This window comes from Aspergillus pseudodeflectus (genome assembly GCF_044049435.1).
Source record: "Aspergillus pseudodeflectus strain CBS 756.74 chromosome Unknown BJX68scaffold_27, whole genome shotgun sequence".
NCBI classification, from domain to species: domain Eukaryota; kingdom Fungi; phylum Ascomycota; class Eurotiomycetes; order Eurotiales; family Aspergillaceae; genus Aspergillus; species Aspergillus pseudodeflectus.
This window is the reverse complement of record NW_027263803.1, coordinates 332575-357994: the sequence shown is the minus strand read 5'-3', so window position 1 is coordinate 357994 and position 25420 is coordinate 332575. Positions and strand designations below refer to the sequence as shown.

At 50.3% G+C, this 25420-nt stretch overlaps 11 protein-coding genes across 11 annotated transcripts; 7 read left to right on the top strand and 4 right to left on the bottom strand.

Annotated features, from left to right (window-relative positions):
* The first annotated feature begins 556 nt into the window (after positions 1-556).
* On the top strand, positions 557-3622 carry BJX68DRAFT_107627 (putative mucin). The gene is made up of 3 exons (XM_071035860.1): positions 557-1722; positions 1773-2046; positions 2101-3622. The coding sequence occupies exons 1-3, from the start codon at positions 1246-1248 to the stop codon at positions 3225-3227; spliced, it is 1878 nt and encodes a 625-aa protein (XP_070898065.1). The 5' UTR covers positions 557-1245; the 3' UTR covers positions 3228-3622.
* A 403-nt stretch (positions 3623-4025) lies between these two features.
* On the top strand, positions 4026-5208 carry BJX68DRAFT_267937 (mitochondrial 54S ribosomal protein uL15m; the record flags this gene model as incomplete). The annotated part of the gene is made up of 2 exons (XM_071045942.1): positions 4026-4345; positions 4437-5208. The coding sequence occupies 2 exons, from the start codon at positions 4026-4028 to the stop codon at positions 5206-5208; spliced, it is 1092 nt and encodes a 363-aa protein (XP_070898064.1).
* Positions 5209-5413: 205 nt separating this feature from the next.
* Positions 5414-8164, bottom strand: BJX68DRAFT_107629 (serine/threonine-protein kinase). The gene has a single exon (XM_071035861.1). It carries the CDS (start codon positions 7716-7718, stop codon positions 5802-5804), a length of 1917 nt encoding a protein of 638 aa, XP_070898063.1. The 5' UTR covers positions 7719-8164; the 3' UTR covers positions 5414-5801.
* A 1792-nt stretch (positions 8165-9956) lies between these two features.
* BJX68DRAFT_107584 (uncharacterized protein) lies at positions 9957-12907 on the top strand. The gene is made up of 6 exons (XM_071035859.1): positions 9957-10241; positions 10312-10689; positions 10807-10959; positions 11006-11079; positions 11126-11659; positions 11712-12907. The coding sequence occupies exons 1-6, from the start codon at positions 10214-10216 to the stop codon at positions 12783-12785; spliced, it is 2241 nt and encodes a 746-aa protein (XP_070898062.1). The 5' UTR covers positions 9957-10213; the 3' UTR covers positions 12786-12907.
* A 289-nt stretch (positions 12908-13196) lies between these two features.
* BJX68DRAFT_239272 (uncharacterized protein) lies at positions 13197-14305 on the top strand. Its single transcript, XM_071040498.1, has 2 exons — positions 13197-13756; positions 13831-14305. The coding sequence occupies exons 1-2, from the start codon at positions 13314-13316 to the stop codon at positions 14216-14218; spliced, it is 831 nt and encodes a 276-aa protein (XP_070898061.1). The 5' UTR covers positions 13197-13313; the 3' UTR covers positions 14219-14305.
* Positions 14306-14523: 218 nt separating this feature from the next.
* BJX68DRAFT_239271 (PQ-loop repeat-containing protein) lies at positions 14524-16741 on the top strand. Its single transcript, XM_071040497.1, has one exon. It carries the CDS (start codon positions 14822-14824, stop codon positions 16097-16099), a length of 1278 nt encoding a protein of 425 aa, XP_070898060.1. The 5' UTR covers positions 14524-14821; the 3' UTR covers positions 16100-16741.
* On the top strand, positions 16435-17642 carry BJX68DRAFT_107482 (Rab family GTPase). The gene is made up of 4 exons (XM_071035856.1): positions 16435-16833; positions 16890-16915; positions 17011-17099; positions 17199-17642. Exons 1-4 carry the CDS (start codon positions 16769-16771, stop codon positions 17604-17606), a joined length of 588 nt encoding a protein of 195 aa, XP_070898059.1. The 5' UTR covers positions 16435-16768; the 3' UTR covers positions 17607-17642.
* BJX68DRAFT_107483 (uncharacterized protein) lies at positions 17643-18169 on the bottom strand. Its single transcript, XM_071035857.1, has one exon. It carries the CDS (start codon positions 18071-18073, stop codon positions 17678-17680), a length of 396 nt encoding a protein of 131 aa, XP_070898058.1. The 5' UTR covers positions 18074-18169; the 3' UTR covers positions 17643-17677.
* Positions 17974-20443, bottom strand: lcb2 (putative serine palmitoyltransferase 2). The gene has a single exon (XM_071035858.1). The coding sequence runs from the start codon at positions 20282-20284 to the stop codon at positions 18266-18268; it is 2019 nt and encodes a 672-aa protein (XP_070898057.1). The 5' UTR covers positions 20285-20443; the 3' UTR covers positions 17974-18265.
* An 802-nt stretch (positions 20444-21245) lies between these two features.
* Positions 21246-22991, bottom strand: BJX68DRAFT_107455 (S-adenosyl-L-methionine-dependent methyltransferase). Its single transcript, XM_071035855.1, has 5 exons — positions 22634-22991; positions 22429-22558; positions 22238-22361; positions 21731-22173; positions 21246-21673 (listed from the first exon to the last, which is right to left on the bottom strand). Exons 1-5 carry the CDS (start codon positions 22772-22774, stop codon positions 21351-21353), a joined length of 1161 nt encoding a protein of 386 aa, XP_070898056.1. The 5' UTR covers positions 22775-22991; the 3' UTR covers positions 21246-21350.
* On the top strand, positions 22396-25262 carry BJX68DRAFT_276432 (uncharacterized protein; the record flags this gene model as incomplete). Its single annotated transcript, XM_071048093.1, has 3 exons — positions 22396-23437; positions 23492-24171; positions 24218-25262. The coding sequence occupies exons 1-3, from the start codon at positions 23030-23032 to the stop codon at positions 25260-25262; spliced, it is 2133 nt and encodes a 710-aa protein (XP_070898055.1). The 5' UTR covers positions 22396-23029.
* Positions 25263-25420: the final 158 nt, after the last annotated feature.

Sequence of the window (25420 nt, the reverse complement as noted above, 5' to 3'; positions counted from 1 at the left end):
ACTCCTGCTGCTGCTGACCTTCCACCAAAGTGGTTACCACCCTCCCACAGCTCTGTTGTCGCCTGCATCCACTTGTTCCCTTCTTCCCCCCATCCCCGCCGCTCTGACATCAACCGGTATTTTCACCTAGCTTCCTTCCGTTTTTATTTTTTATTTTTATTTTTTTATGCTCTCCTCCTTTCCTCTTCCATGACAAGCCCAGAGACAATCAACGCCGGAACCGAAGCCCAAACGAGTCCAGAAAGGAGGATCAACCCTTTGGACCTGCGTCTGGCTCCAAACTTTGTCGGCCGTGACTGGACACTGCAACACAGCGCTTTTTCCGGATGGAACTAAACCTCATCGACCCTTGCCCATTGAGCGGAGCTTTTTCACACGATGGAGAGTCATTATTTGCTGGCCAAAAGATGATGTCTTGACTTCATCTTCTATTATCGTATACACTTTTGGTTTCTTTCACCTTGTTTTCATTAATTTCACTGCCTTTTTTTTCTTTTTTAGCTCGTCCCATCAATTTTTGCTAACTAACTTTCGATTTATTTCTGACTTTTATTTCAATTTTAAATTCGGGCTCTACAAGACCACAACGAATGGATCTTGATTTCAATGCTGGACTATTTCTTAAACTTCGCTTCCTATTTGTCGCTGCTCTATTTATTATTAATTTTCATTTTCCAGTCTCCTCGTCTTTGACTGGGCTATAACTGGATGTACTCCGTACTTGCAAATTTGGATGGTCGTTGTCAATGACTTCTGGGTCAACCTCGCCTTCCATATTCTGCTCGTTCTATATGTATGACATGACTGCCTGAAGTCTGCTCTGCTCGACTATGCTACAGAGCACCTCACTGCCCTGGACTGACCGGACCGCTCCTCACCCCTTCAACGTGCCTTCATTCCATTGACAGGACATAGTCAACAACATTCAATACTGGATCCGCTTTGCTGCGACACAACTTTTTACAACTTGCGATATCAACGGTCTACTTCAACAATAATAGCCGGTTTCCTCGTCCGCGTTCCATCTGGGTTGTTTCCTCGTTCAATACCAGTCCGCCGGAGTCCATATTGTTGGCCAGTGCAGGCAGATGCGCATGGTAGCGGGTATCAAATAACACAATTGAACCTCTTCAACGGCCAACCTCAATCAATGGGACTTCGATGACATTTGAGCATTTTCGAGAGTCTAATCTTTTCTTTTCTTTCTGGTCCAAGGTTTTCCTGGACCTTTAAACAGCTCGCCATATGTCTTTACCGGTGCTCTCCACTATTCCATATCTCACTGCCCCTCCAATCACCCCGACTATTCCCCACGACTCTCAAACAGACCGTTCGACCGTCGCCGCAAAGCAACACATTGAGAACAACTCGGAGCTTCCAGATCTCTCGTGGACTGCTCCCTTTCGGGACGGTCTGCCCACCCCTCCAGGCGATATGAACAGTGTGGCGTACAACGTACCCTCCTACGGAGGCAAACCGGAGGGATATGGGGTTCCAGTCTACACCAAGGCGGCCATCTACCCGCGAGTAGACACCAACTTTGTCAACAGGATGGTGCAGCACACTCAGCCTCAGCCACATTCGGAACCGCCAGTCAGGGACGCACCGATCCGGGAGGCGGAGGGGCATATTAAGGATAGGGACAGTTCTACACCGTCGTACCTACAAATCCCTTCTTCGATCAACAACGGCAAAGGCAACTTGCCCGATTTTGCTGCTCAGGTAAGGGTATCCGGTACGTTCAGGGTGGGAGCGAACTGACTCGGTGGTAGATGACTTGCCTGTTCTGGTTTGAGAGCTCCGCGAAATTGAAGTCGATTGAAGACCGCACGAGCCACGGTGCTTCTCTGTCCCCGGAGGCGATTCCCACAATCGGATTTCAAAAATGGGTATCGAGCATTCTATCCACGACACAAGTCAGCCAAAACGTCATTCTGCTGGCTCTCCTTTTTGTGTATCGATTGAAGAAGTTTAACCCGGGAGTACGTGGGAAAAAGGGCAGCGAGTATAGGCTGATGACAATCGCTCTTATGCTGGGAAATAAATGTAGGCCCCTTTCCGATTTAGCTTTCGGAGCCTTTTACTGATGATCAATCCTAGTCCTGGACGACAACACTTACACCAACAAGACATGGGCGGAGGTTTCGAGAATTTCAGTCCAAGAAATCCATGTGATGGAGGTAGAGTTCCTGAGCAACCTTCGATACAACCTCTACGCATCCAAGAAAGAATGGGCCGAGTGGCATGTCAAGCTCGGACTATTTGCCGATTTCTTCAACAACGCACCTCTCTCTTCAGAGAGCGGCGATGTGCTTCACACCCCAGTACTTCGCCTCTCGCCCAACTTTGGACCGACGGCGCGGGCGCAGTTATCTCCCATCTCGTCAGCTCGGCTCCCCTCACCGACGACCGAGATTTTGCACCCGCACTCTTGGGCCCCGGTGAACGGACCGCCATACGCACCCGCTCCTCAAGCCGTCACTGAATCCCTCCAAGCAAGCTCACGCAAGCGACGTTATGAAGAGCCCGTTGAAGAGCAGCACCCGGCAAAGAAGATTGCGGTGCAAAACGCGGTTCCTATGCCGCCGTCTACCCTGCCATCTTCGAGCCAGATGAGCCTGCCTTCCCTGCCACCAATGCTAGCGCCAACATCAGCACCGCCTCAACAGAGCATTCCCGGCCCTCTTCCGCGCCTGCCTCACACTTTTGCGCCAAGTGTCCCAGCATCCATACCTCAGCTCACTGCTGCACCCGGCCGCCCGACTATGCCTCCTGTATACAATCCCAGCGCCTGGGCGCCACAGATTCCAGTCTCGGCTGCGACTCAACCGATCACAAGCGGCGTTGTTGCCCCCGCTTTATCACTGCCTGATCCGTCAAGGCGCAACAACAGCCCGTTTGCCGTCACCTCAGCTACCGTATCCCCGGCCGTCTCTGCCTATGCAGTGCACACTCCTCAAACCCACTTATCCCCCTCCTTCTTCTTGGCAAACAGGAACTCTCCATACCGACCTGTGCGGAGTGTTAATACCCTGCTGATCCCGCCACCATCAGCTTCTCTCGAACAACAACGCACCGTTCCCTTCGACCACATGCATTATCAGCCGCTAGGAAAATCTGTTGCGGAACGCAAAACCGGGCTGTTGCCTTATCTCCACCACGAGGCGTGGCCACAGGGAACCTATATCCCTCCCAACTTTTTCCCTACCCCTCATTACGCACCTTGAATCGACCCTATTTAACGCCACATTTATGATTCATGACCTTGTCTGCATCCACCCGAGAGAGATATTTCTCCCTCTTTCTCTCCCTCTTACTCTCCCCTTTGTACTTTTTACCACTCCATTCACCGTGTATATTGTACAGTTCCACTTGTCCTCTGTTACGACCTTGCATTGATTTCGGCGTTTTGACACCATAGATGGTTATTCTGGAAGACGCATTGTATGCATTTATTCCGGGGATTGGGAGGTGATTTGACTTTTGTCTCGACCACAGCATGAACGGCGTCCTATTCTGTCCTCCCACCATATGCTTGGTACGGACATTTACACTTGCATTATGTGTGGCATCTTAGGGCCGAAATGGCTTACTAAACTTAGCAAACCACAGAATTGATGAGAGCTTGCTCTCACTGAAACATCACCAGATCATTTTCTTCCATGCGCCTTCAACTCATATAGTTACTAAAGTAGTACGTCGAAGACAAGCCACGGCCGCCTTTTGCTTTTGCGTTCTGCCACTCTTACAAGGTGTGCACCTCAACCAGACAGAAGACAAGGCCTGCACTAATAAGTTAAAACTCCTTTGGTCTTTGACAGTAGGTTACTGGTTAAATCAAGATGAATTGTCCCGCCTCCCTAGTCCAATCGTTTTCTTAAGGTCTCGCTATAGTACGATGTGGATCCGGCCCGACATTTGTCCGTAACACCTCAGGCACCAACAAACCAAAAAGATCCTGACAACTCCCCGGTCAAACCACCGCAAGCCGACGCCAAAAGCATCACCACAAACCCACCGCAAGCATGCCTCCAAGGCTTCAGATCCTCCCTCTGGGCCTCCAGAGGACATTATTCCGACCAGTCCCCTCAAAACCCTCGCCATTGTCCCTCCTCACGACCCTCCAATCGCAATCCCGAAATGCACACATCCTAGCCTCGCTCTCCGATAACCCGGGCGCCTACAACAAGCGCATCCGACGAGGTCGTGGTCCTGCCTCTGGGAAGGGTAAAACCTCTGGACGTGGTCACAAGGGTCAGAAGCAGCATGGCAGTGTTCCGTATGGGTTCAATGGTGGTCAGACGCCGGAGATTGTTGTTCATGGGGAGAGGGGGTTTATCAACCAGTATGCTCCCCCTTTACATCTTTCTAGTTCCTCATAGGAAACTGTGCGATGAAGAAAGGGTGAAATGGTTATGTTGACACGTACTCTGCAGCTTCACCCCCGAACTCGCCATCACCAACCTCGAACGAATCCAAGAATGGATCGACCAGGGCCGCCTCGACCCAACGAAACCGATCACGATCCGCGAACTCGCCAAATCCCGCTGCATCCACCGACCCAAGGAAGGCGTTAAACTCCTCCTAAACAGCAACCGCCCAACCCCCGCAATCCCAAAGTGGAAGAAGAACAAGACGCCGCCGCCAAAGTCAGCACAGGGTGTCCCGGGATCCGCGCCCGCGCCTGAAGCCGTTGAACCCGAAGCCGCCGAAGCTGTTGTAGAAGAGACAGAGAAACCCTCCGCCCTCAAACAACCCATCCACGTCGTCGTCTCGCGCGCGTCCGCCTCTGCGATTGCCGCGATCGAGGCCGCCGGCGGCTCCGTGACGACGCGGTACTACACCAAATCTTCGATCCGCGCCATCATGCAACGCGAGACGCACCCGTTCTTCTCGGCGCAGTGGGACGCCAAGAGCGCGACGGCCGAATTCAATGCGGCTGCTGGGCTCGAGCTCTCAGAAGAGGCCGGTGGACCCTTAGAGAGGGAGCGGCAGATCATGCAGACTGGCGGGTTCAAGTATAGGCTTCCGGATCCCACTGGTCGTCGCGATATCGAGTACTACCGTGACCCTGCGCATCGGGGGTACCTGTCTCACTTGCTGAGGCCGCTTGAAGGACCTAGTTTGTTTTTCGTTTCGCCTATTGAGCGGAAGAGTGCGGCGGGTGTCAAGAAGGAGAGGGTGTTGCCGGAGAATAGGCTCTGGTAGAGATAGATGGGTTGTATATTACCTGAGGGGTTTAGAGGGGGGGGCTACTACTACTAACTACTATTTGTATATTATGCTTGCTATCCATGCATTTCAATGCCGACTTGACTTGGTCCTACTTTTACGCATACTATCTCCGAGTACGGATAGCCTACTCACTCTGCGGAATATGAAGCGAAAACGATGTCCATTCTAGCAGCACTCGGAAAATACCTATTTAGAGACAATATAGAGTAGAAGATACCCCCGCTCTTTGGTACAGATAGAAAGTAGTAACAGCACGCTCGCTTCGCAAAGAGACAGAACGGGCGGAAACCATCCAGAATGTCCTGGTATATAAGTACATGGGCCTAAACACCCATTCCAAATAAACGCCTTGCTGATCACTGGAGAGATATTCATTCGAATTCGAGTGCGATTCACGAAAGAGTCGAGTGCGCGATATAGTAGGTAAAAAAAGTAAAAAGAGTAGGGTATCACAATACTAAACCCAAACACCAGCGCTCGTCCGTAAAATAAAGGTGGTTGATTATATCGTAAGGTCGTTTGATGATTTTTTTGGGAGTATTTTTGTCGGGTTGGTGTTCAAAATACTATAGCTTCCAAACAGACTCCGATGGACTGTTGTCGTTTTCGGCAAACTCCCGTAGCCACCGGGAAGACAAGACATCGCGAACGGTCCAGCGCTTGCGATAGTCCATTTCCAGGCATCCTGTGACGAGTTCGAGTGCATCACGACGGGCATCGCACTCGAGTTGTCCACCTAGTATGGCGTTCCGGTTCCAATGGCCGCCGCGAATGTTCGATATCAAACGGGGTTGGAAGGGGTCCTGGAATGGGCGCGATCCAACGATGACGGTATACACGATGACCCCAAATGCCCAGATATCAACCGAAGGATCAATTATCCCAGCCTTAGAGTTGAGAAGTTCTGGAGATGCATACTCCAGACTCCCTGCGATGCTGGTGCTGGAATCGGAGGGCCCAATGCTTCTAGGTGGCGGACGGTCTCCTGCATCTTCATACGGATTTGAAGAAGCATCTTCATTATCTCCACTAATCCACTCTGCCATTCCAAAGTCGCAAAGTATGAGATTTGATGCTTCTGTGCCATCCGGCATTTTAACAGGGTCTAAAAGGCAATTCTCCAGCTTAATATCCCTGTGCACCACTCGCGCATCTTCGTGTAGGTAGCGCAGAGCGCAGGCAAGTTGATAAGTGTATTTTTTGGCAAGCTGAAGTCCGATTCCTTGACGGTTTTGACGGATCAGGTCAAAAAGTGTTCCACCTATGGCAAATTTTGTGAAACAAAATGTGGCATAATCGGTTTCATAGACCGCATCGAGCGACAGCACATTTGGGTGGCTGAGATACCGCCAAACACGGACTTCGTGGTCGAACTCGGCCTGAACCGCATCATTCTCCGTCTCGGATTTGTCAGGGACTTGCTTCTTGACAATCTTTACGGCCAGTTGTCTGGGCACGCCACCTTCCACAATTTTGAAAGCCTCCTTGACAACACTGAATCCCCCGGAACCAATAACTTTCCCAAGAACGTAGTCGGTCCCAACCATTTGGCCCTCATCATCGGGATTCGGCACTGCCTCCTCGCGAGTAGTATTCCACATGGAGAGAAACATACTTGCCGGAGACTTTCCGCTAGAGGCAGTCGATCGCCGGGAGCGACCGCGTAGGGAGCGATAGCGCCCTGGTTTGCTACCAAACGGCGTAGTAGAGGTGCCGGACCACGAGCTGCGGTCATCAGGCGATTCGTATACCTGTTCTGGCGAGGCCACACAGATGGGCGAAAGCATGCCGCGAGACGGTGGGGTTTGAATTTCGTCCACTGGGGAGACGGTCGAGACGGACGTAAGGGAGGTAGGGTGGTCAATAGCTCCGTTCGGGCTCGTAGGGCGACCGTCTTGTGAATACCCGCTGGGAACACCCCGCTGGATACGGTATCTTCGCGCACTGGAGCTGAAGCCCAACTGGCTGATACCGTGTGTTACCTCCTCCTCATCGCGCGGTAACATATTCCGGAGGCTAGATGTTTTTGGGGGCAGGAACCTATACGCATGGTTCAACTTCTCGCTCTGCGACAGCTGTCGTTCTAAGGATCGCTGTTTGCTCGGTGTAACGGTGATCGCGGGCTCAAAGTTGATAGACGAATCATCTTGGAGAAAAGAGCCAAAAGGGGAGCAACTCATGTCATCCGGCTTATGAGGAATATCGGCATCTTGTCTCGGATGATCATCATGGCGCGGAACTGAGATTGGAGGAGTCGAAGAGTGAAGGCTGCTCAGAACACTGCTTTCCTCATCAGTACCACAACGGGGTGCGTGATAATCTTGAGAGATGTTGGTACGGTCGCCATCGTTACCAGCTCGAACATCAGCCCCCGCCCTGTTTTCCGCTCCCTCGCCATCGCGCCAGCGGATTCGCGATGCATGATGGAAGGAAGTCTCAATCCTCAACCCAGCCGACCTATTGTTTCTCTGTGCAGTTGCCATGCTCTCAGGGAGAGCACGAGAGAGCTGCAAAGGAAGTAGAGGTGAGCATGAAGTGTAAATTAAGCAGAAGTAGAGTTGTGCGAGCGCTCGAGATGAGGTAAAGTTGGAGAAAAGAAGCTCTCTGGATGTAGATATGGGGTACAGTAGTATCTTATCGAGGACAACTATCAGAGGCGACCGATAAAACAAGACTAAGCCTAAACGGTGATCGGGGCAGAAGCAGATGGAGAAATGTGGAGGACAGGGATCATTTATAGCAAAAGTTCATTGGCGAAGACGAAACAAAAGGCTTTTCTTTGACGCAGAATGTGAAGGAGACAGAAAATGAAGACGTCGACATCTGAGACGCGAATACCTTCGGGAGAAAACGGAGGCGAATTTATAAAGAGGGGAAGCTGAAGTTACTTCATTCCTCATTAGTAATTCCGGTGTGTCTTGCGGTTGACTTAACGGCGCTGGAGAAATCATTGCTTCACGTCTATTATTATTCGACGCTATTATGTAGCCTATTCTTTTTTATTTAGATCAACTCATGTATATCGACGTCATCGAAGCCCTGGTTTACCGCGATGAGCGCTGTTAGGATGCTTGACACCCCCTACTTTATTCACCAACCAGATGCTGCTCAGCTAGTCACCGGTCGGATTTGACCCCTGACTGGTGTGCACACGCTCTCAGACCTCAGACTGCTTGAGGCTTGCACAACGTCCTCCGTACAGCTCAACCTCGTCACGACTGACGAAGCCCCCATCCTGCTGCTCTTGGCGCACGTCGACGCGCCACTGCTGAGCCTTTCTCTGATCTTTATTGATCGCTTTTGATCATCGAACATGGGCTGTACAGTCGATCAGATCGGAAACGAACTGTGGAGGCGGGGGTATATCGAAAGTCTATTATTACCTGCGTCGGACTTCTTTGTCTGGGAACAAGCCACCGGTCGAAACTCGATTATGGCCCGCTCGACGGAGTGGCACAGGGCGTCTTACGATGTTCTCCTCCAAAGTACTCCTTATGCTCGACTTTTCTTTTTCATTGACCCTCGAAATATTGCCTGTTACACTTCGTCTTTATGAAGGAGGCTATGTGGGTGTTTTATTCACGTATGGCGAAACTCTGATGAAGACACCATAAGGTCCTATGTAAAGTCGGTGTTAGCAACACCAGAAACCTCCATTGTTCGCCATGCTCTCACGATGGCCTATGGTAGTCCGCCTGATTGCTTCTCCCCATCGCTCCTTAGCAAGGTAGACATCGTGGATCATCTAATCCGGGGCAACAGGCATCCAGCTGCAACTTTGCTTCGAAGTCTTGTACTGTACTATTAGAGGCCAAGCGGGTAGCATTGACCATTGACCAAGACGCTTAGCAGCCTTTTGGTGACTTTTTGGTGATTTGTACTCGCCAGTTTTCCTCTCCAACTCTGAGGAGGGCTATTCAACCAGTATGGCCAAAGACAAAGTACAAAAGTAGCCTTGAATAAGTTGGGTGACTGGTCTGGGCGCGGGATTGAATGATGGGATTGCGCTTGGTCCCGGTTGTCCGTCAAAGTGATCGACTGACTGATTTAACCAGGAATTCTATGCTGGTAGTAGTAGCACCTGTTGTGTTAGCAGATGCTATAGTAAGAGTAACTCTGCGATACAACGTCAATTTTCCAAAAAAAAAAAAAAACATTAAAAAAAAAAATTCCTAAAGGTAAGGGACTTTTCATCCGCTGGCGGACCAGAAACGCCTCGCGGATCTTAATCAACCCATAATTTGACGATGCAGTGGATGTGACAGTCACCCTTAGTAGCAGCTTGAACCAGAAATTGGGAGGTACCGCTGCTCCGGATGCCCAGGTCGTAACCTCGATCACAGTTCTAGGCCTGAACTGCGGGAGAGTCTGAAAGAGTTCTTCACGATTTGATCTGTCTTGACTTTGGACTTTGGACTCTAAAGAAGACAAGAAATGAGCATTGATCGCAGTCAAGCCGATCATGGTTAGACCTCGTGGGTTCCACTAGCAATTGGCCAGGCACGGGGCGCTGTGGATAAGCGCGCGCAAGGGGCGTTTGGCTCTCTTACACCTCCTTTCTCTCGATCCATGTCTTGAGAGTCTGGGGAACTCTTTGAGCATCGTTCGCTCAATCACGGTTCTGGGTCTTGCTGCCTCTTTCTTTCTCTTGATTCTGTTTTCCCCTTCGTTACTTTCTTGCTTTTGTCCCATCCAACTCGATTTCCCGGGGAACACTTAATTTCGTCCTGTGGCTCGAAACTCGTCCTCCCATCGTACATTAACAACCCCCGCCGCTGGTCGTGGCATTCCCTTCATTGCTATCAATCGCTCTTGATACTTCTGTCGTCTTGTTTCCGCTCCCTGCGCAATACAACAAAGTCACAGATTCCGTCCAATTCCACTCTCTGATTCAATGTCCGTCGACTGCTGAGCCGCCTTTTCTCCCGAACCCGCTCCACCCAACTCGAAAATACGAAAGCATATACTTGTCCAAAACATGTCTAGACCTCGAATTGTGCGGGCCGGTATGTTTCGTCCCGACTTTCAAAAGTTCGATCTGCTATATCCCTTCAACAACTGACTTTGACTGGATAGATACCCTTGACCTGCAAGACCACAACGCTCCGTCGGCGAAAGATCACTCAAAACATGCTGTACAGACAAGTGAAGGAACCGGTCTAGCTCCCCATCAAGAGCAGGAAATTCGCCATGCCGATCATGACTCGAAAGCTGAGATGATGCACGGTCCCAATGGTCACGGAACACACTTGGACACGGACGGTTACCACGACGGAATTGAGATATACGATGGTACAGACGACATTCATGTTGGACTGGCTGCTCACCGGGATGAGAGCGAAATCCGTGGAAGGGCCGAGGAAGGTGATCTTAGCGATGAGGAGGATGATGATGATCTGCTGGATGACGATCTGATGGACAAGATCTCCAGCTCTCCCTCTATCAATGATGACGGTATGGTAGTCTTTCCCAAAACTTGCTTCAACGGGACCTGGGACTGAGAGCTTCTTTGCTCTCCTCCCAATGCTCTTCCGACCTTGGGTGGAGGAATTACGACTGACCTGGGAATAGATGATATCAACTTCGAATTCGTTTATGCTTTGCACAATTTTGTTGCAACCGTGGACGGACAGGCAAATGCGGCAAAGGGGGACAACATGGTACTTCTAGATGATAGCAACAGCTACTGGTGGCTTGTTCGAATCGTGAAGGACGGTAGCATCGGTAGGTTTAGATACAGGACCGCACGGACGGAGCTAATCGGTAACAGGATATCTGCCTGCTGAGCATATCGAAACGCCTACGGAAAGACTGGCGCGCTTGAACAAGCACAGAAATGTGGATGTAGGTTTGCCCTCCAAAATAGGTCGGATTCAGCTGACTCAGGAAGCTATCTGCGACAATGCTCGGAGACAATCTGGAGAAGTCCAAAAACCCGCTGAAGAAGGCGATGCGACGACGGAATGCGAAGACAGTCACTTTCACTAGCCCAACATACATCGAAGCATCTGATGTTGAATACTCGACGGAAGAAGAGGAGGATGACGACGTTTCCTTCACTGACGAATACGCATCACGCGATGAATACGACGCGCGGGGTGAGCAGAACGAGGATATTGTTGTCGAGCCTCTGAGGCCCAAGTCGCAACGGGATAAAGGGACACAAGAGACACAAGGCGCACACGAGACACAAGAAACGAATGCGGCTAGCCCAGAAAAACAGAGATCAAGCCAGGAGATTTTTGAGCAAGAAGGTCCCACCTCTCCTACGTCTTCTGAGCTCGGCGTCAGCAGATCGAGGAATGGCACTCTCCGCAACACCGACTCGTTCTTCAAAGATGATACTGTTGAGACGAAGAAGATATCTCTTACTCCAAATCTTCTTCGTGATGACACCGGTGCTGCTTCCAATGAGCCAAGAGAGGTACGTTATCATCCTTTATCTCCTTGGATACTCTTTACTAATCCCAAAATAGCCTCGCATCAGTTTAGAAACACTTGATAAAACCAATTCCAACGAAAAGGTCAAGGATGACAAGAAGCGGAAGGATAAGAAACCCGGAATGCTTAGCGGTCTATTCAAACGGAAGGATAAGAAGTCTAAATCGTCTGAAGATGACGGCGAGGATCTCCTTGAGAAGCATTCAGCCGAGTTGTCTCGAGCATCGCCAACACCGAAAACATCATCAGAGTCTGTTTCTTCCCCCGAGGCACGAACTACGAAACAAGTTGGACCCCAGAGACAGTCTAGTAAGCTTCAGAAACAACCGCCGGATAGCGTCTCTCAGGCAATTCGCGATCCATACAAGGAGCCTGTGGTCGAATCACCCGTAATGGAAAAAGAGATATTACCAAAAGAGAACCAGAGACCGGATCAGACGATACGCCAAGTGGTTCTTGACGAAGTGGAGGAAATTGCCGGATCCTCTCGTTCTAAGCCCTACGAAGCAGACCGTGACGTTGTTCCGAACGCCCGTATCCAGAGCCCTTCAAAGAAACCTATGTCACCAAGCGAAGCTCCTAACACTCGCCAAAACCCATCTCCCCAGGCGTTATACTCGCAGCAATCCATCACATCACCACCGCAGAGATTTCCGCCGCAACAGAGCACAGAACCTCAAAGTCGACTTATGGATTCACCTATCAGCGCATCGTCGCCTTTGGAACGGAGCTCTCCAAGCGTACCTGGTCTTACGACTGATCTATCGCCTTCTCGTGAGCATCTTACTTCTCCCGATTCACCACCCTTATCGCCTGCCGACACCACCGACAGTCGACGCGCCGAGGCAATTCAGACGCCATTCGAAGTCCCCACTCCGACTTGGAGCGACGCCAGCCTGCGCTCATACCTGGAGGATGATCACGAACTCCGTGACCTCTATGTTATTGTTTATGATAATACCAACATTCCTCCCGCGGGTCCCGAACATCCAATAACTGGCAACTTGTTCAAGGATGAGAGCAAGAGGCTAAAAGAGATGAATAGCCAGTTGGACTCCATGCTATCCGACTGGGTGACTCGGAGAGTCCGCAAATCGACGAGTCAATGAAGAGGCTTCCTCACACCTTACAACCGAGCGCCTCCAATGAGCTTCGCGGCTCATCGAATCAAGACTAAATTGACTTGATGTACCAAGATTGACATTCACTAACTGGCCAGGAGCTGTTAATGTGCTGGGCGCATATATTTTGGACTACTTTCCTTGTCGACCTTTATTTCCTTCTTCTGTCTGCCCTTCCTGTGTTATATTACGGATAACGATCGCATCTATCGCTTTTGAGAAGGCACGTTTCATGTGCCATCTTTCCCTTGGTTCCTCTCATGCTAGGTTACTGTGGGCAGGTTCTCGGATGGTGCGAGTTGTTCTTCTCTTGTTATTTAACGTCGATTTCACAGCTACTACTGGAATACCCAATCTCATACATTTCTTTGTTTGGACTGCTTCTGCAATAAGTGCCTTCTCAAGTTTCCGAGTGCTCAGCCGCTTTGTGCAACCCCCGAGGTAACACGCGTGGTCTTCGAGTCTGTCGGCTGACGTCGTCATCGGACAAGCAAACCCTGACTTAACAACACAACCATGACGGAGAATATAATCTTACCTTTTCCTTCGTCAAATGCACTTACTCCCAGTGTTTCATCGATCCTGGAGACTTCCAGTACCCCGCAGAACATCCCCGATATGTCTGACCCTTACTACAACCAGCCCCATAGCTACCCATCCGCAACCAAAGGAAAGGATGCTGAGAGTCAATATCAGCCACCTGCATATGGCCACGGGCATCTACCACATCAACGGCAAGGCTATCCACATGCTCAGCCGCAGTACAGTGAACACTCAGGTCACGGCCATTCCCAGACCCAGTTTCAGTATCATCATCAGCCGGCAGAGCCGCAGGACGGCCATCTCAGTGGGCAATATGAATACACGGGCTCGGAAGATTATAAACATGATAATACGTTGCTGAGCCCTCACTATGAACCGCGTAGTCGCGATTACCGGGGCAGTAACGCCGAGTATTTGTCCGTCTTCTTGCTTTCCTCGGCCTTAACCCCAAGGATCTCCTTGTATCAACGCTGACATGAGCCTTATATAGCGAGGATTCGAGTCGTTCTCATCGCACTACCGCCATATCGTCCTCCCACGAGCGTCGAGGCCGGGAAGATGAGATAAGTGGCAGTGGAGATGAAGGAGAGCGGGGGATAGGAGGAACACTTGTCGGCGGCGCAACAGGCTACTACTTGGGCCATAGAAAGCATCATGGGCTCCTTGGAGCTATCGGCGGTGCTCTGCTGGGTAATTTCATTGAGAAGAAAGTGGATGAGAGGAGAGAGGACCGACACAGCTCTCACCACCATGGGCAGCATCACGGGCATTATCACCCCGCTCGTCATCGGAGTCGATCCCCGCATAGTCACCGCAGTCGCTCTCGACACAGCCATCGCAGTCGGTCGCGAGATAGTCATCGCAGCACGGATTCGTAGGGTACCATATCTGACATTGGGAGGCGAGACGGGCCCTGTATCTAAACATCTGACAAGCAGATTGATATCCTTCGTGTATCCTTCGCCTACTCTTGTACATAGTTAGTTAATAATTGTTTGACTAACGCTCCGATAATTCGGCCCTGGGCGTTTGGGGCTGCCTGGTTGATGCCTGAGCCCCGGGAATGCGGCCAATCATAGGCAGCTAATAATCTCAGGGCTCAGACCTTCCCCATCAGGATCGGCTGAGTCTTATCTCAGTTTCTCCAGCTGGAGATTGCCTCCAGGCTCTCGTGACCCCATCTCGAAGGGGGGATGACTCGACACGCTCACCTGCATCTCTCCATCCCTCGCTCCTATCGTCCGATCCCTATTCTTATTATTGCGCTGCCTCCCTGTCCTCTTCATTCTCTTACTCTCTCTCTCTTTCTTTTATTCTAGACACAGTCTTTCACACGTCCGGAATTCCTTTATCGCTTCCTTTATCCGCTGTCCGATTGTCTTATCGCGTTTGTATAGCCGCCTTCGTCATTGTTGCGGCTGCAGGCCTCTTGTCGTCGTTACCACCTAAGTTAGACTGTCACTCCGCTACACATCCTCAAGATGGCCCCTCCATTAATAAAATACGTCGCCTACGCCCTCCCTGACCACTGCGAACCGACGTCGTCGTTCCTTGCCTCGCTCTCCTCCCACCTACACATATGTCTTCCTACACTACAAGCGCTTCTTTCGTCGACACTGGGGACACTGAGCATCTTGTCATGGCTGTTCGCTCAGCTTCCTCAGATATACAAGAACTATCAACTCCAATCAACTTCCAGCCTTTCAATATTCTTCCTCATCATCTGGTGTCTCGGAGACATGGGCAATCTTCTCGGAGCTCTATTCACCAAGCAAGCCGCTTGGCAGGTCATCATCGCGGGCTACTATGTCTTCGTTGATATCACTCTTGTATTCCAGTTCTTCTGGTACACTCATTTCAAGGGACGCCGAATCGATAACCACACCGCTATTCCTCATCCCGGCAATGATAATGCACCCCCGAATGTCATTGAGGGCATCTCCTTCTCCGAGGATGGATCTCTCGCAACTGGCAACTCCCCACAAATCGCTCCCAAATCAGACATCAAGGGTGCGATAGATTTCAAGACGGGGAGTTTCAACACCTTGAACAATGTCTCGCCGTCTTTTTCGAACGAGAAACTCAGCTCATCGCGACGGTCTATCGTTAGATCTGGCGGCGGCAGCATGACTTTCCAGAACACAGCGGCTCGCACCGTACTATTGGCGTCCATGCTTTGCACAGTTGCAGCCAATGCAGCACCAACTGAAGTCGACCCGGCTCCCCCTTCATCAGGGCTGACTCTTATGTTTCTTGGTACTATCTTCTCTTGGATGTCCACAGTCCTCTACCTCGGCTCGCGCCCGCCTCAGCTGTACAAGAACTATTGCCGCAAGAGCACCTCTGGCCTGTCGCCGCTCCTTTTCATGGCCGCATTTTGCGGTAACCTCTTTTACTCCTCTTCTCTTCTCACGAACCCAAACGCCTGGTATGATTTTGCACCATATGGTGGCGGCGGGTGGGCAGATGCAGATGGAAATAACCGCTTTGAGTGGGTGGCACGCGCTACTCCTTTCTTCCTCGGAGCCTTTGGCGTCCTTTTCCTCGACGGCTTCATGGGTGTGCAATTCCTCATGTATGGCTCGGCTGATGACGAATCTGTGATTGAGATTGAGGATACCAAGCGCGGCCGTTGGACACGGGTCCGCGGCTGGATGAGAGGCTGGATCCCCTCGCCTGTGCGGAAACCAAGATCTGAGTCTGGTTCTGAGGAGCAGTCTCTTTTTACTGAGAGGCGAAGCAGGTATGGCACGGTCTGATGCGCATCAGTGTTTCGGACAGCTGGTCGCCCCCTTGCTTTTCGCGTATCCTTGTCAGGATATTTCTACGATGTCACGATATTCATCTTTCTCTCTATTTTTATCTTGCTTCATCTTTAGCCATTAGATGTACTTTCCTGTCTTCACATCTTGCTCCGGCGTTTTCTTTCGGGGGTTTGAGTTCCGCATTACATTCAATGCTTGGGAAACGGAAAGGCCGTCATGCATAGATCATTGAGCCCATACATGAGAGGATTACACATTAACATAAACTGGCGTTATTTTCGGGCTTTCCGGGCTCTTCTTGTTTACAATATGCAAGTTCCACAGCATCTGTGCTTCGCATTTTGGTTAGCACATGGCTTGATATAACGATACATTGAACAGGGACACTGATCAGACCTCTTTATTATGCCGCTTTCTTCGTTAGATCTATCAACAGCTCAACCATCAAAGCTCGCAGTTATGAACCTCGACTTCCTGGAGCCTTGAAGTCGATAAGTAGGTGTACGATCAGAAGGGATTGGGGAGATTGTTCGTATATCCAGGCAACAGAATTGGTCCTGGTAGATACAATATTATATACTAGGAAGACATATACGACGATCTAAACACGTGTCCTCCTATTTTTGAACTCGTCTCCCTCCATCTTAAACAAACAAAGCAAGGATGGGCTCTCTGCTTTCCTTACCAACCTCAACCGCCGACGCAACTACCAAACATCGTGCTCAAAAGTACTTAGACCAATATTCTACAAATAATACCTACTAGAAGCTGAATATCCTCACAGGGTCCTATTCATTGGTCCAGTCAAGGGTATGTGACTCCGTTTCGCCCACGACCACTATCTACTGGTAGTGATCAGTGACCACTACTAGGATACAAATACTAAGAAGACTCATCATCCATAGTCGGCAAAACATCACTCCTCACCCGCTTCACCCACGACTCGTTCGACGAACATATCCCACCCACCGAGGGCGTAGATCTTGTGCGGGTTGTAAGTTGCCCCATCGATACGTTCTCAATACCTATCTATAAATGGCCCGCTCCAGTCCAGTCTTCCACACAGTATACTCAAATCAAGCATTTTCTCTAGACCTTCCCACACACCGAAAGATCAAGCCTGATCTGGGACTGCTGCGGCAAGGAGCGATACTGGTATGCCGTCCCGGCCTTCTCCCGTGATGCGCGGGTCGTCGTTGCAGTGTATGATATGACGAGTCGGGCGTCGTTTGATGATGTGCTGCGCAATATTGAGAGCCATGCAGGGCAGGCGCATGTGGATCCGACGCTGACGCGGTATGTGCTTGTTGGGAATAAGGTTGACTTGGAGGAGAAGAGGGACGTTGAGAGAGCGGTTGGTGAAGAGGTGGCGGCTAGAATGGGGTATAAGTTTCTGGAAACGAGTGCAAGGAGTGGCATGGGGATTGGTGAGCTTCTGGAGGCTGTGGGTATGATTGTGGCAGGAAGAGATGAAGATGATGAGAAGGTAATCGGTCATTGAATTATAACAATAGTAGTAGGTAATGGTAACGTAGAACAACTCCAGGTAGCAAGCAGTTTCGTTCACGCCGATCATGTACTCCCAACCCCTCGCATCATCTCATTAGGTACAAGCATAGTGTAGGGCCCCATATGTAAACAAGCAGCTTGCTCACGTCCCAAGCCCCCAGCACTTGGTAGGAGGACATGAGCTAGCGATAGAGTGTCTATAAGTAACAGCGAAAGAAGGGGACAAAGCAAGGGTAGGCAAAGGGGAAAAATATAAGGTTTTCCATTGGGAAGAAGGACGGGATGGTGAGCTTCTTTTGCACGAGGCCAAAGATGCGAAGGGAGTGTAGGGAGTGTTTGAGACTCCACATATGCAGGCTGATTTCGAGGCCTTGTGAGAATTCCCGTCCTGGAGTTGGTTAAAGATAGGTAACCAAAGGAAGCGAGATTGTTGCCATGATGTTCGTGTTCATTCATCATACACCAAAATCCGGGAAAGAGCACCGACCCAGCAAGGCGGCATGGCCAGCATCAACCGAGTGCGTCGAAGCGCCTGTGAAAGGATCATCCCGTAATCATGTATGATAGCACCAAGTGTAAACATGAGGCATTAATCGGCATAAGCGAGAGAGGTCATTAAAGGCAAGCCATCCGTGGCGGCTCAAGGTTGGCCTAATACAAGCTTGTCTTGACATCCTGAACACCGCGTCTGATAACGTCTTCAATGCGCCACCTGGGAGGAACAATTCTTGGATTCCGTTTCTGCTGCCACTGAACTTCCTTCTCTGGCGGCGGTGCCATGTCATCGCTGACAGGTATAGCACCTCCTGCAACGCCGGTGGAGAACTTGAGTTGAAGCGAGTTTCCGATCTCATCACAGGCCGCCAAGACACGATCAAGATCCTCCTTTGTGTGGGCAGCGGAGACACAGAATCGAGCTCGAGATGAGACTAGAGGCGTCGCAGGATAACCGACAATGACAACGGAAATCTTGCGCTTCAACATCTCATGGGAGAAGGCAGGCATCTTGGCAGGGTTGAAGAGAAGGACCGGAATGATGGGCGAATCGTCGTGACCGTACACTATAAAGCCAAGACGCTTCAACCCCAAACGGAGGTATCTGGAGTTGAAGGCCAATCGCTGTAGTCGCTCCTCGCCCTGGCCGGGGATAAGTTCACCGTTGATAAGTCGTAATGCCGAGACGATCTGCGCGATAACCGCTGGAGCCGTTGATTCTCCGTAGAACATGCCGGAATTGATAGCCTTCAATTTGTCAATCATCGCCTTGTCCGCGGCAATGTAACCGCCGTTAGCACCGAATGACTTGGTCAAGGTACCCATGAGAATATCCACTTCTTTTGTGTCGATGCCAAAGTAATCGCAAACACCTCGTCCATGGGGGCCGATGGCACCAATCGAATGTGCTTCGTCAACAAAGAGGTAGAACTTGTAGCGTTTCTTCAGGGCGATGAGACTAGGCAGGTTGCACATGGAACCTTCCATAGAGTAGAGGCCCTCCACAACAACAAGAATCTTTTTCCATGGCCGGTGGGTGCGGGGCTGACCTTGGCTGATAGCCTCTCGAAGCTTGGCCTCAAGGTCCCGCATGTCATTGTGTCGAAACATAGTAATAGAAGCTCCGGAGAGACGCGAACCGAAACGGATAGATGCGTGGTTCAGCTCATCAGAGATAATCAAGCAACCTTTGCTGACCAGAGCCGGGAAGATGTTGGCGTTGGTGCCGAAACCCATCGAAAAGACCATGGATGCTTCTTTTCCAGTAAAGTTGGCGACTAGATCCTCGAGCTCCACGTGCAGATCTTGAGTTCCGACCTCCGCGCGAGTGCTAACTGGGGTGATACCATACTTGCGAATAGTTTCTTCGGTGATATCGGCACAAGGGCCTTCTGACTGGGCGAATCCGAGGTAATTGTACGAGCTCAAGTTGAGGGTATCGGTCGTGGTTCCGGTCAAATAAAAGCTTTTGTTGTGATCATCCGTGGCTCGATCGATCAGAGTAATATATCTTCCAGGAACACCGGTGATAGGGCGTTCAAAACAGTCGTTGATGCGTTGTTTAAGGCGGCGAACGTAGAAATTATCGAAGTCGCTGTTTAGCGCGGCGTAACCATTTCGGGGCTTCAAGTGGCGGTAATTCTCCTCGCGAAAGCGTTTCCCGAAGAAATCGCGAACATGGCCGAAAGCAATTAGGATTAGATAACTGATATAGGTTGTAATGAGATAGTAATAAGGAGGCTCATCCATTACTGGCTCCGGAAAGGGGCCACCGGGATGCCGACTGGAATACCGGTGGCTGGGATGACCGAGGGGGCCGAATTGGGCATGTTGTTTTGCCAGGCGACGAGCCTCTTCAGGTGAAGGAGGTTGAAAGAGTGTGGTTGGCGGCTCGTTCATGTTTGGGTTGTCCGCGGTTGCTGTCGAGAGCGAGATGGTCGGTAAGGACAGTGAGGCAGAGCTAATCGGCGGAGTGGCAGTGGTGGTGCCGCTGGCGTTCTGCAGAGCAGCTCGCGCAGTCGGAGGCTCTGCCTTGAATTTAGGGGAGGTCGAGAATAGCTGGCTCAGGCGGTTGGGCTTCGAGGGTGCCTTGACGGCGATGCCGCTCTTTCCGATTGAGGACGAGGTCTTGGAGGGGTCGTTGGCGAGAGATGTGCTAGCAGATCGACGCGGCATCGCAGTGAAACGGCTGGGTCAAGGCAAGCGAGGTCACAGTAACGCAAATGGCGCACAGTGCAAGCCGTCTATCGCGCTTTCCTGAAGAGTAAGCCCAATTGATCGTGGTCGAGGTCACACTAAGCGTGAGCTGCTTAAGATGCCGGTCTCGTCTATCACACAATAGAAATGGCAACAGATCAGAGAATATTCACTGTATATAGAGAAAACAGCACATTAGCAGCCGAAAGTCAAGAGCAGACAGAGTGGAGGAAGTCGTGGAAGAGGGAACGGGGACACAGCCAGACCAACCGACCTCCGGGCCAGCCGGGCTCACCATCATTCATAATTATTCAGTAGCGTACCTTGGCACGTGCGGAGGCTGGAAGCTCGCAGGCTCCGAATTGACCTCGCTGAAGGACAAACTCGCCAGGAAATGAGGAGATCTCGCGACACTAGATGTTGGAGACTCGAGAGATGTTGACAAGATGGAAATGGGAGATCAGCGGACGAAGTGAAAGTCCGACTGCTGAGGGACCAGAGGGCGAGCCAAAGTCGCATTGCTTGAAAGTGGATGATGGAAATCTCCTGATTTTTTCTCTTTCTACGAGAGCTCGGACCCGTGGTACCGTACTGTATTCTGAAGGATCTTTCGCCAGAATCTCGCCCCGAGTGGGACCCAAACGTGAGTTTTGTTACGTCACATCAGCCACTCAGCTTGTACAGAGTACGAGCCCCCTGGAATCGGCACTCAAAAGGGGCGGCGATTCCAGTTGTGCTCATAAAACGGGTGCAAGGCGACTCGTGAAAGAAATTAAAGGATTGTCATCAAATAGACCCAATCCACTGCATTGCAAACAACAAATGCTATTCGCCATTCAATTTGTCTCTCCAAACCTATGCTCCTGCTTCAAAAATGAGAAGGCTTTCTCCACCACTCAAGGGCAAAGCTTGCTCGGGCTTCATCGAAAGCTTGCAATAACAATAACCTTAGGCACAGAGGATTCCAAACGAGTAGCTGATCGTCGGCATAATTTCCAGCTGCAGCTGGTAATCCTAGCCATATCCAGTCTCCTTGATGGCCTGTTCAGATATGGTCCAACCCAAGGACAATCACCGAGTTGAAGGTTGCTGTACCATCATACTTATGAATGTACTCGACTTGCAAACCCGATCGTTGAGCGATCCATATCCATTGCCTCTTGGATCGCTCTTTACCGCCCAGCGTGATCATCATCATGAGGTCTGCCATTGCAGACTGCCAGGGTATCTTGCCTTGTGGCAGGACAATCTCATCGATCAAAATCTTAGAATCACTCGCCATCGCGGATCGCAGATTCTGGAGGATTTTGACGCAGAGGGCATCTGGCCAGTCGTGCAGAATTCGACGGAGATAGTAGAATCTGGCGCCTAATCGGAATGTCACGTTAACCAGATCAATTGCCATATTTGGTGACCAGCACTTACCCTTGACAGTCTGTCCCTGGAAGAAATCGCAAGCTTCTATCTTGACTCCAGAGATATCGGCGAGTCCAGCAACAACCTCTGGTAGGTCTTGAAGCACAAGTTGACCCTCAAGGTTGGGAAATCTGTTTCTCACTTCAATACACTGATGTCCGTGACCACCACCCACATCCACGAAAAATAATCTCTTCGAGCCCTGTGCAGTATCAAGAGCTTCTTTCTCAAAAAGCCTGAAGTCTGCAAACCACTCGCTAGACTGAAATGCCGTCATCACTTGTTGTATTGCGTCTAGGTGCTCTGGATGCTGAGAAATCCATGCAAAGCAAGCCAGATCCGTGTCGAAAGCTCTTTGGAAAGGCGTACTGGTGTTGCTGGTGATCTCAGCATATTCCGTATCTTTGAGGAAATTGGGAAATACTTGGATGGCAGGACCGCAGATATCGAACCTGTGAGAGACATCTTCCAGTTAGTCTGCAACGATGCGTCACGCGACTTCGACCTAGGACATACGCATGGTGAACAAAGGCTTCCGCCTTTTGATCGGAGAGAATATGGGTGATCTTGTTGGCTCTGAATCTGCCGGCCCCATCTTCTTCTATCATACCGGTCGAGGCAAGATATCGGGCGATTCGTTCTAGATAGGTTCATCCAAATGGTTAGACTCCACAAGTGGTTGCAATCGGTGTCGTGAAGGCTCTCACCAAGCATTTGAGGACTAGCACTCATTCGTTCAGCCATCTCCTCCACCTGCAATGGGTCCTGGCTTGGGAGTGACAATGACTTGAAGAGACCCAGATTGATTGCGAGCCGGACGGTTGCAATGTTCAGGTGCTAGAGCACTTAGTTGGCGTATGTTCATATGGGAAAGCTGCTTGAACACACTCTGAAGCAGGCTCGTGAACTTACTGCATTGAACAGCTGCACCAAGAAATCGCGTGGGCTCTCTAGTTCGGACAGGACCTCTCGAAGTCCATTCTGGATCTTGGCTTTACTGGAAGCATCAGTGCCGCCAGCTAGAGCGCGAATTTGCATAATAATATTGTCCATTGGGATTCCTGTGGATTATGAATGAGAGCAATAATGTTCGGATCTATACAGACTTAATAATGGCCTCGTCTTTGCTACACATCCATCGCATTTTCTTTATAGATCGCCAGTCTCCGTTGGCCCCACGGAGATTCCGCGGAATTCTCGCAGCGCCATTGGCTGCTGGAACAACACCCCCAAGTCGTTGTACCTGGGGTATTCTCATCTTGCAACCTTCATACAAGCAAGTGGCTTGCTGCTCTGTCGATTGCATCGATGAACAACATGCCGACAAACGAATTTGCTATCTCGAAAAGATCATCGCGGAAGCGACCTGTCTCCTGTCATTTCTGCCGATCAAGAAAGCTCCGATGCAGCCGCCGTTTCCCCTGTCCAAACTGCACAAGCCGAGGGATTTCGTGCGAGGTGTACGCCTCTCAACCACCCGAAAACCTTTCTGAGGATAAATCTAATAGTAGTACTGATGCTACTACCGCGAATATCCTTGCGCGGCTACAAGCCTTGGAGGATATAGTTCTCCAGAAGAACAAACAAATATCCACACCAGACTCCAATCCGATTCCTAATGACTTACTGGCACAGTCACGAAGCATTTGGGGTGAACAAAATGCCTCAGAAGATGCTCGATGGCTACAGCTGGAGTGTTCCATTCAGCAAATGTCTGTATGTTGCACAGGGACTCAAGTTGTCGATGATTGCTGATCCAGACACGTATAGTGTGTCATTGAACCGGATAGGGCTATATTCAAGGAGCGTCCTATTGGTCAGATAAACGAAGGTGTATCTGTAATGGTACAAAGCTCTCTGATGGTACCAAGTGAGGATACCACGAAGTGTTTCTGGGTTCCTCTATACCAGGAATCGAGGTGTCTTGTTGAGAAATATGTTGAGGACCTCACATACCTCGTTCATGTCATCCACATTCCGACTATGAGAGCGACCGTGGACCAGTTATATCGGGACATCCATGTGCAGAAGCGTCCAAACCCTTCGCATGTCGCACTACTTTCGAGCATCATCGCAAACACCCTCCACTCGTGGACCCGTCAAGACTCAGATAAATGGCTATCCTTACCAGTGGACGGTGCTAATAAAGGCGCTTTTATGTGGCTGAAAGCCACGCTTGACCTGCTAGATTATGCTTCTCAAACGTCTGGTGACGCCTTAGAGGGAATCCAAGCCAGGATTATCGTGTCCAGTCTCGTCTGCAACCTTGAAGGTGTTTCGCCGAGATACAGGAGCTTGCTCATGACCGCCATCGCCAGTGCACGAGAGCTAACCCTCCATAGAATTGATTACCAAGATGATTCTACCAATATGGATAGGCGTACTACTAGTGGCACAGTTGAGGCCGAGATAGTCAGAAGAATCTGGTGGTATCTGACTGCCACCGACTGGTAAGTTCACAACCTACTTCGATGCGGCAGGATCTAATACACTTAGGGTTCTTTCTCACTGGGAAGGTCCTCTAAAGGGCACCTACACAGTCAACCCCCGCCATATGCTGGTAAGGAAGCCAAGTAATATTGATGATGCCGACCTCTGTCACGGCACGCCTATCGTCGAATGGCCTATGGAATATCCAACATATGTTTCCTACACACTTCAACGGATTCGACTCGGTGAACTCTGCCGAGAATTCACTGACCGAACCTCAATCTTTGGCTCTGAGAAGCTCAATTACGATATAGTGCTAGAATACGACAAAAAGACCCACGATTATATCAAAGGCTTCCCGACCTTCTTTCAACTTGAGGGTGGCTCGTTGCAAGATATAGAAAAGATAAATCCCAAAGTCGCCCCGGGAATTCTAACCCAGAGATATATCCTCAACACACTTACCTATGCCCATCGATGCAGGCTGCATCTACCATATTTTGCCATGGGATCTGTCAATCCAAGCTACGCCTTCTCACGAAAAGTCTGCCTGGAAGCTGCGAGAGCTGTCATCCGCGCCGAGCGGATACTTGAAAAAGAATCAATATCATTCGTGCGTACCCGGTTTCGGTTTGCCGGCTCGATGCACTGTCTAAGCATCGCTATCATTGTCTTCGTCCTGGATGTATGCCTTTACAAGAATGAAGGGCATGAAGAAGAACGCAAGAGAGAAGCCGCTGAAGCCTGCGCTATCTTGCAAAATGCAAAGAATGACTCGTCCATTGCTGCGAGACTTCTGAACTCGTTTATGCAGGTCATTCAAAAACATAAAGTCTCGATCAATGGGATGAATAATGCCAGCACGGATGAAGGGGCAAATGTCATCTCGACTCCTGATCTAGGCTCCATTACTACGGAGGCAGCGGGCGCGCCAGGTAGTCCCAGTTATGGGTTTCCTGGTTTGGTCGCTGAAGAAAGTCTCCTCAATCCACAGTCTTCATATTGGGACGGGATTACGCAAACCTTTGACAGTAGGACAGAAACGATTGACTGGAATGCTCTCTTCTTCGACCTGGAAGCTCAGGGCCTTGATGGCGGATCCTTACTCTGACAAGTATGCTTCAATTGAGAGTCCAAAGGCAGCGCTAGCGAACCTACGACCTTATAGATCGCATCATCTCTCTCGATACTCACCTAGCTATGATCACCTTTCTCTTCCGATAGGAAAGTCTCCGAGTATACCACTCGATTGAACCACGCTAAGCTCGA

Coding starts and splice junctions, on each gene's coding strand:
- BJX68DRAFT_107482 (XM_071035856.1), top strand. CDS start 16,769: ATGGGCTCTCTGCTTTCCTTACCAACCTCAACCGCCGACGCAACTACC. Junction 16,916..17,010: donor ATTCATTGGTCCAGTCAAGG/GTATGTGACTCC, acceptor CATCATCCATAG/TCGGCAAAACATCACTCCTC. Junction 17,100..17,198: donor GCGTAGATCTTGTGCGGGTT/GTAAGTTGCCCC, acceptor CATTTTCTCTAG/ACCTTCCCACACACCGAAAG.
- BJX68DRAFT_107483 (XM_071035857.1), bottom strand. CDS start 18,073: ATGATGAATGAACACGAACATCATGGCAACAATCTCGCTTCCTTTGGT.
- BJX68DRAFT_107455 (XM_071035855.1), bottom strand. CDS start 22,774: ATGGACAATATTATTATGCAAATTCGCGCTCTAGCTGGCGGCACTGAT. Junction 22,559..22,633: donor TGGTGCAGCTGTTCAATGCA/GTAAGTTCACGA, acceptor TAAGTGCTCTAG/CACCTGAACATTGCAACCGT. Junction 22,362..22,428: donor TGCTAGTCCTCAAATGCTTG/GTGAGAGCCTTC, acceptor GAACCTATCTAG/AACGAATCGCCCGATATCTT.
- BJX68DRAFT_107627 (XM_071035860.1), top strand. CDS start 1,246: ATGTCTTTACCGGTGCTCTCCACTATTCCATATCTCACTGCCCCTCCA. Junction 1,723..1,772: donor TGCCCGATTTTGCTGCTCAG/GTAAGGGTATCC, acceptor ACTCGGTGGTAG/ATGACTTGCCTGTTCTGGTT. Junction 2,047..2,100: donor TCTTATGCTGGGAAATAAAT/GTAGGCCCCTTT, acceptor GATCAATCCTAG/TCCTGGACGACAACACTTAC.
- BJX68DRAFT_107584 (XM_071035859.1), top strand. CDS start 10,214: ATGTCTAGACCTCGAATTGTGCGGGCCG. Junction 10,690..10,806: donor TCCCTCTATCAATGATGACG/GTATGGTAGTCT, acceptor ACCTGGGAATAG/ATGATATCAACTTCGAATTC. Junction 11,080..11,125: donor ACAAGCACAGAAATGTGGAT/GTAGGTTTGCCC, acceptor TGACTCAGGAAG/CTATCTGCGACAATGCTCGG.
- BJX68DRAFT_239272 (XM_071040498.1), top strand. CDS start 13,314: ATGACGGAGAATATAATCTTACCTTTTCCTTCGTCAAATGCACTTACT. Junction 13,757..13,830: donor GGCAGTAACGCCGAGTATTT/GTCCGTCTTCTT, acceptor AGCCTTATATAG/CGAGGATTCGAGTCGTTCTC.
- BJX68DRAFT_239271 (XM_071040497.1), top strand. CDS start 14,822: ATGGCCCCTCCATTAATAAAATACGTCGCCTACGCCCTCCCTGACCAC.
- lcb2 (XM_071035858.1), bottom strand. CDS start 20,284: ATGCCGCGTCGATCTGCTAGCACATCTCTCGCCAACGACCCCTCCAAG.
- BJX68DRAFT_107629 (XM_071035861.1), bottom strand. CDS start 7,718: ATGGCAACTGCACAGAGAAACAATAGGTCGGCTGGGTTGAGGATTGAG.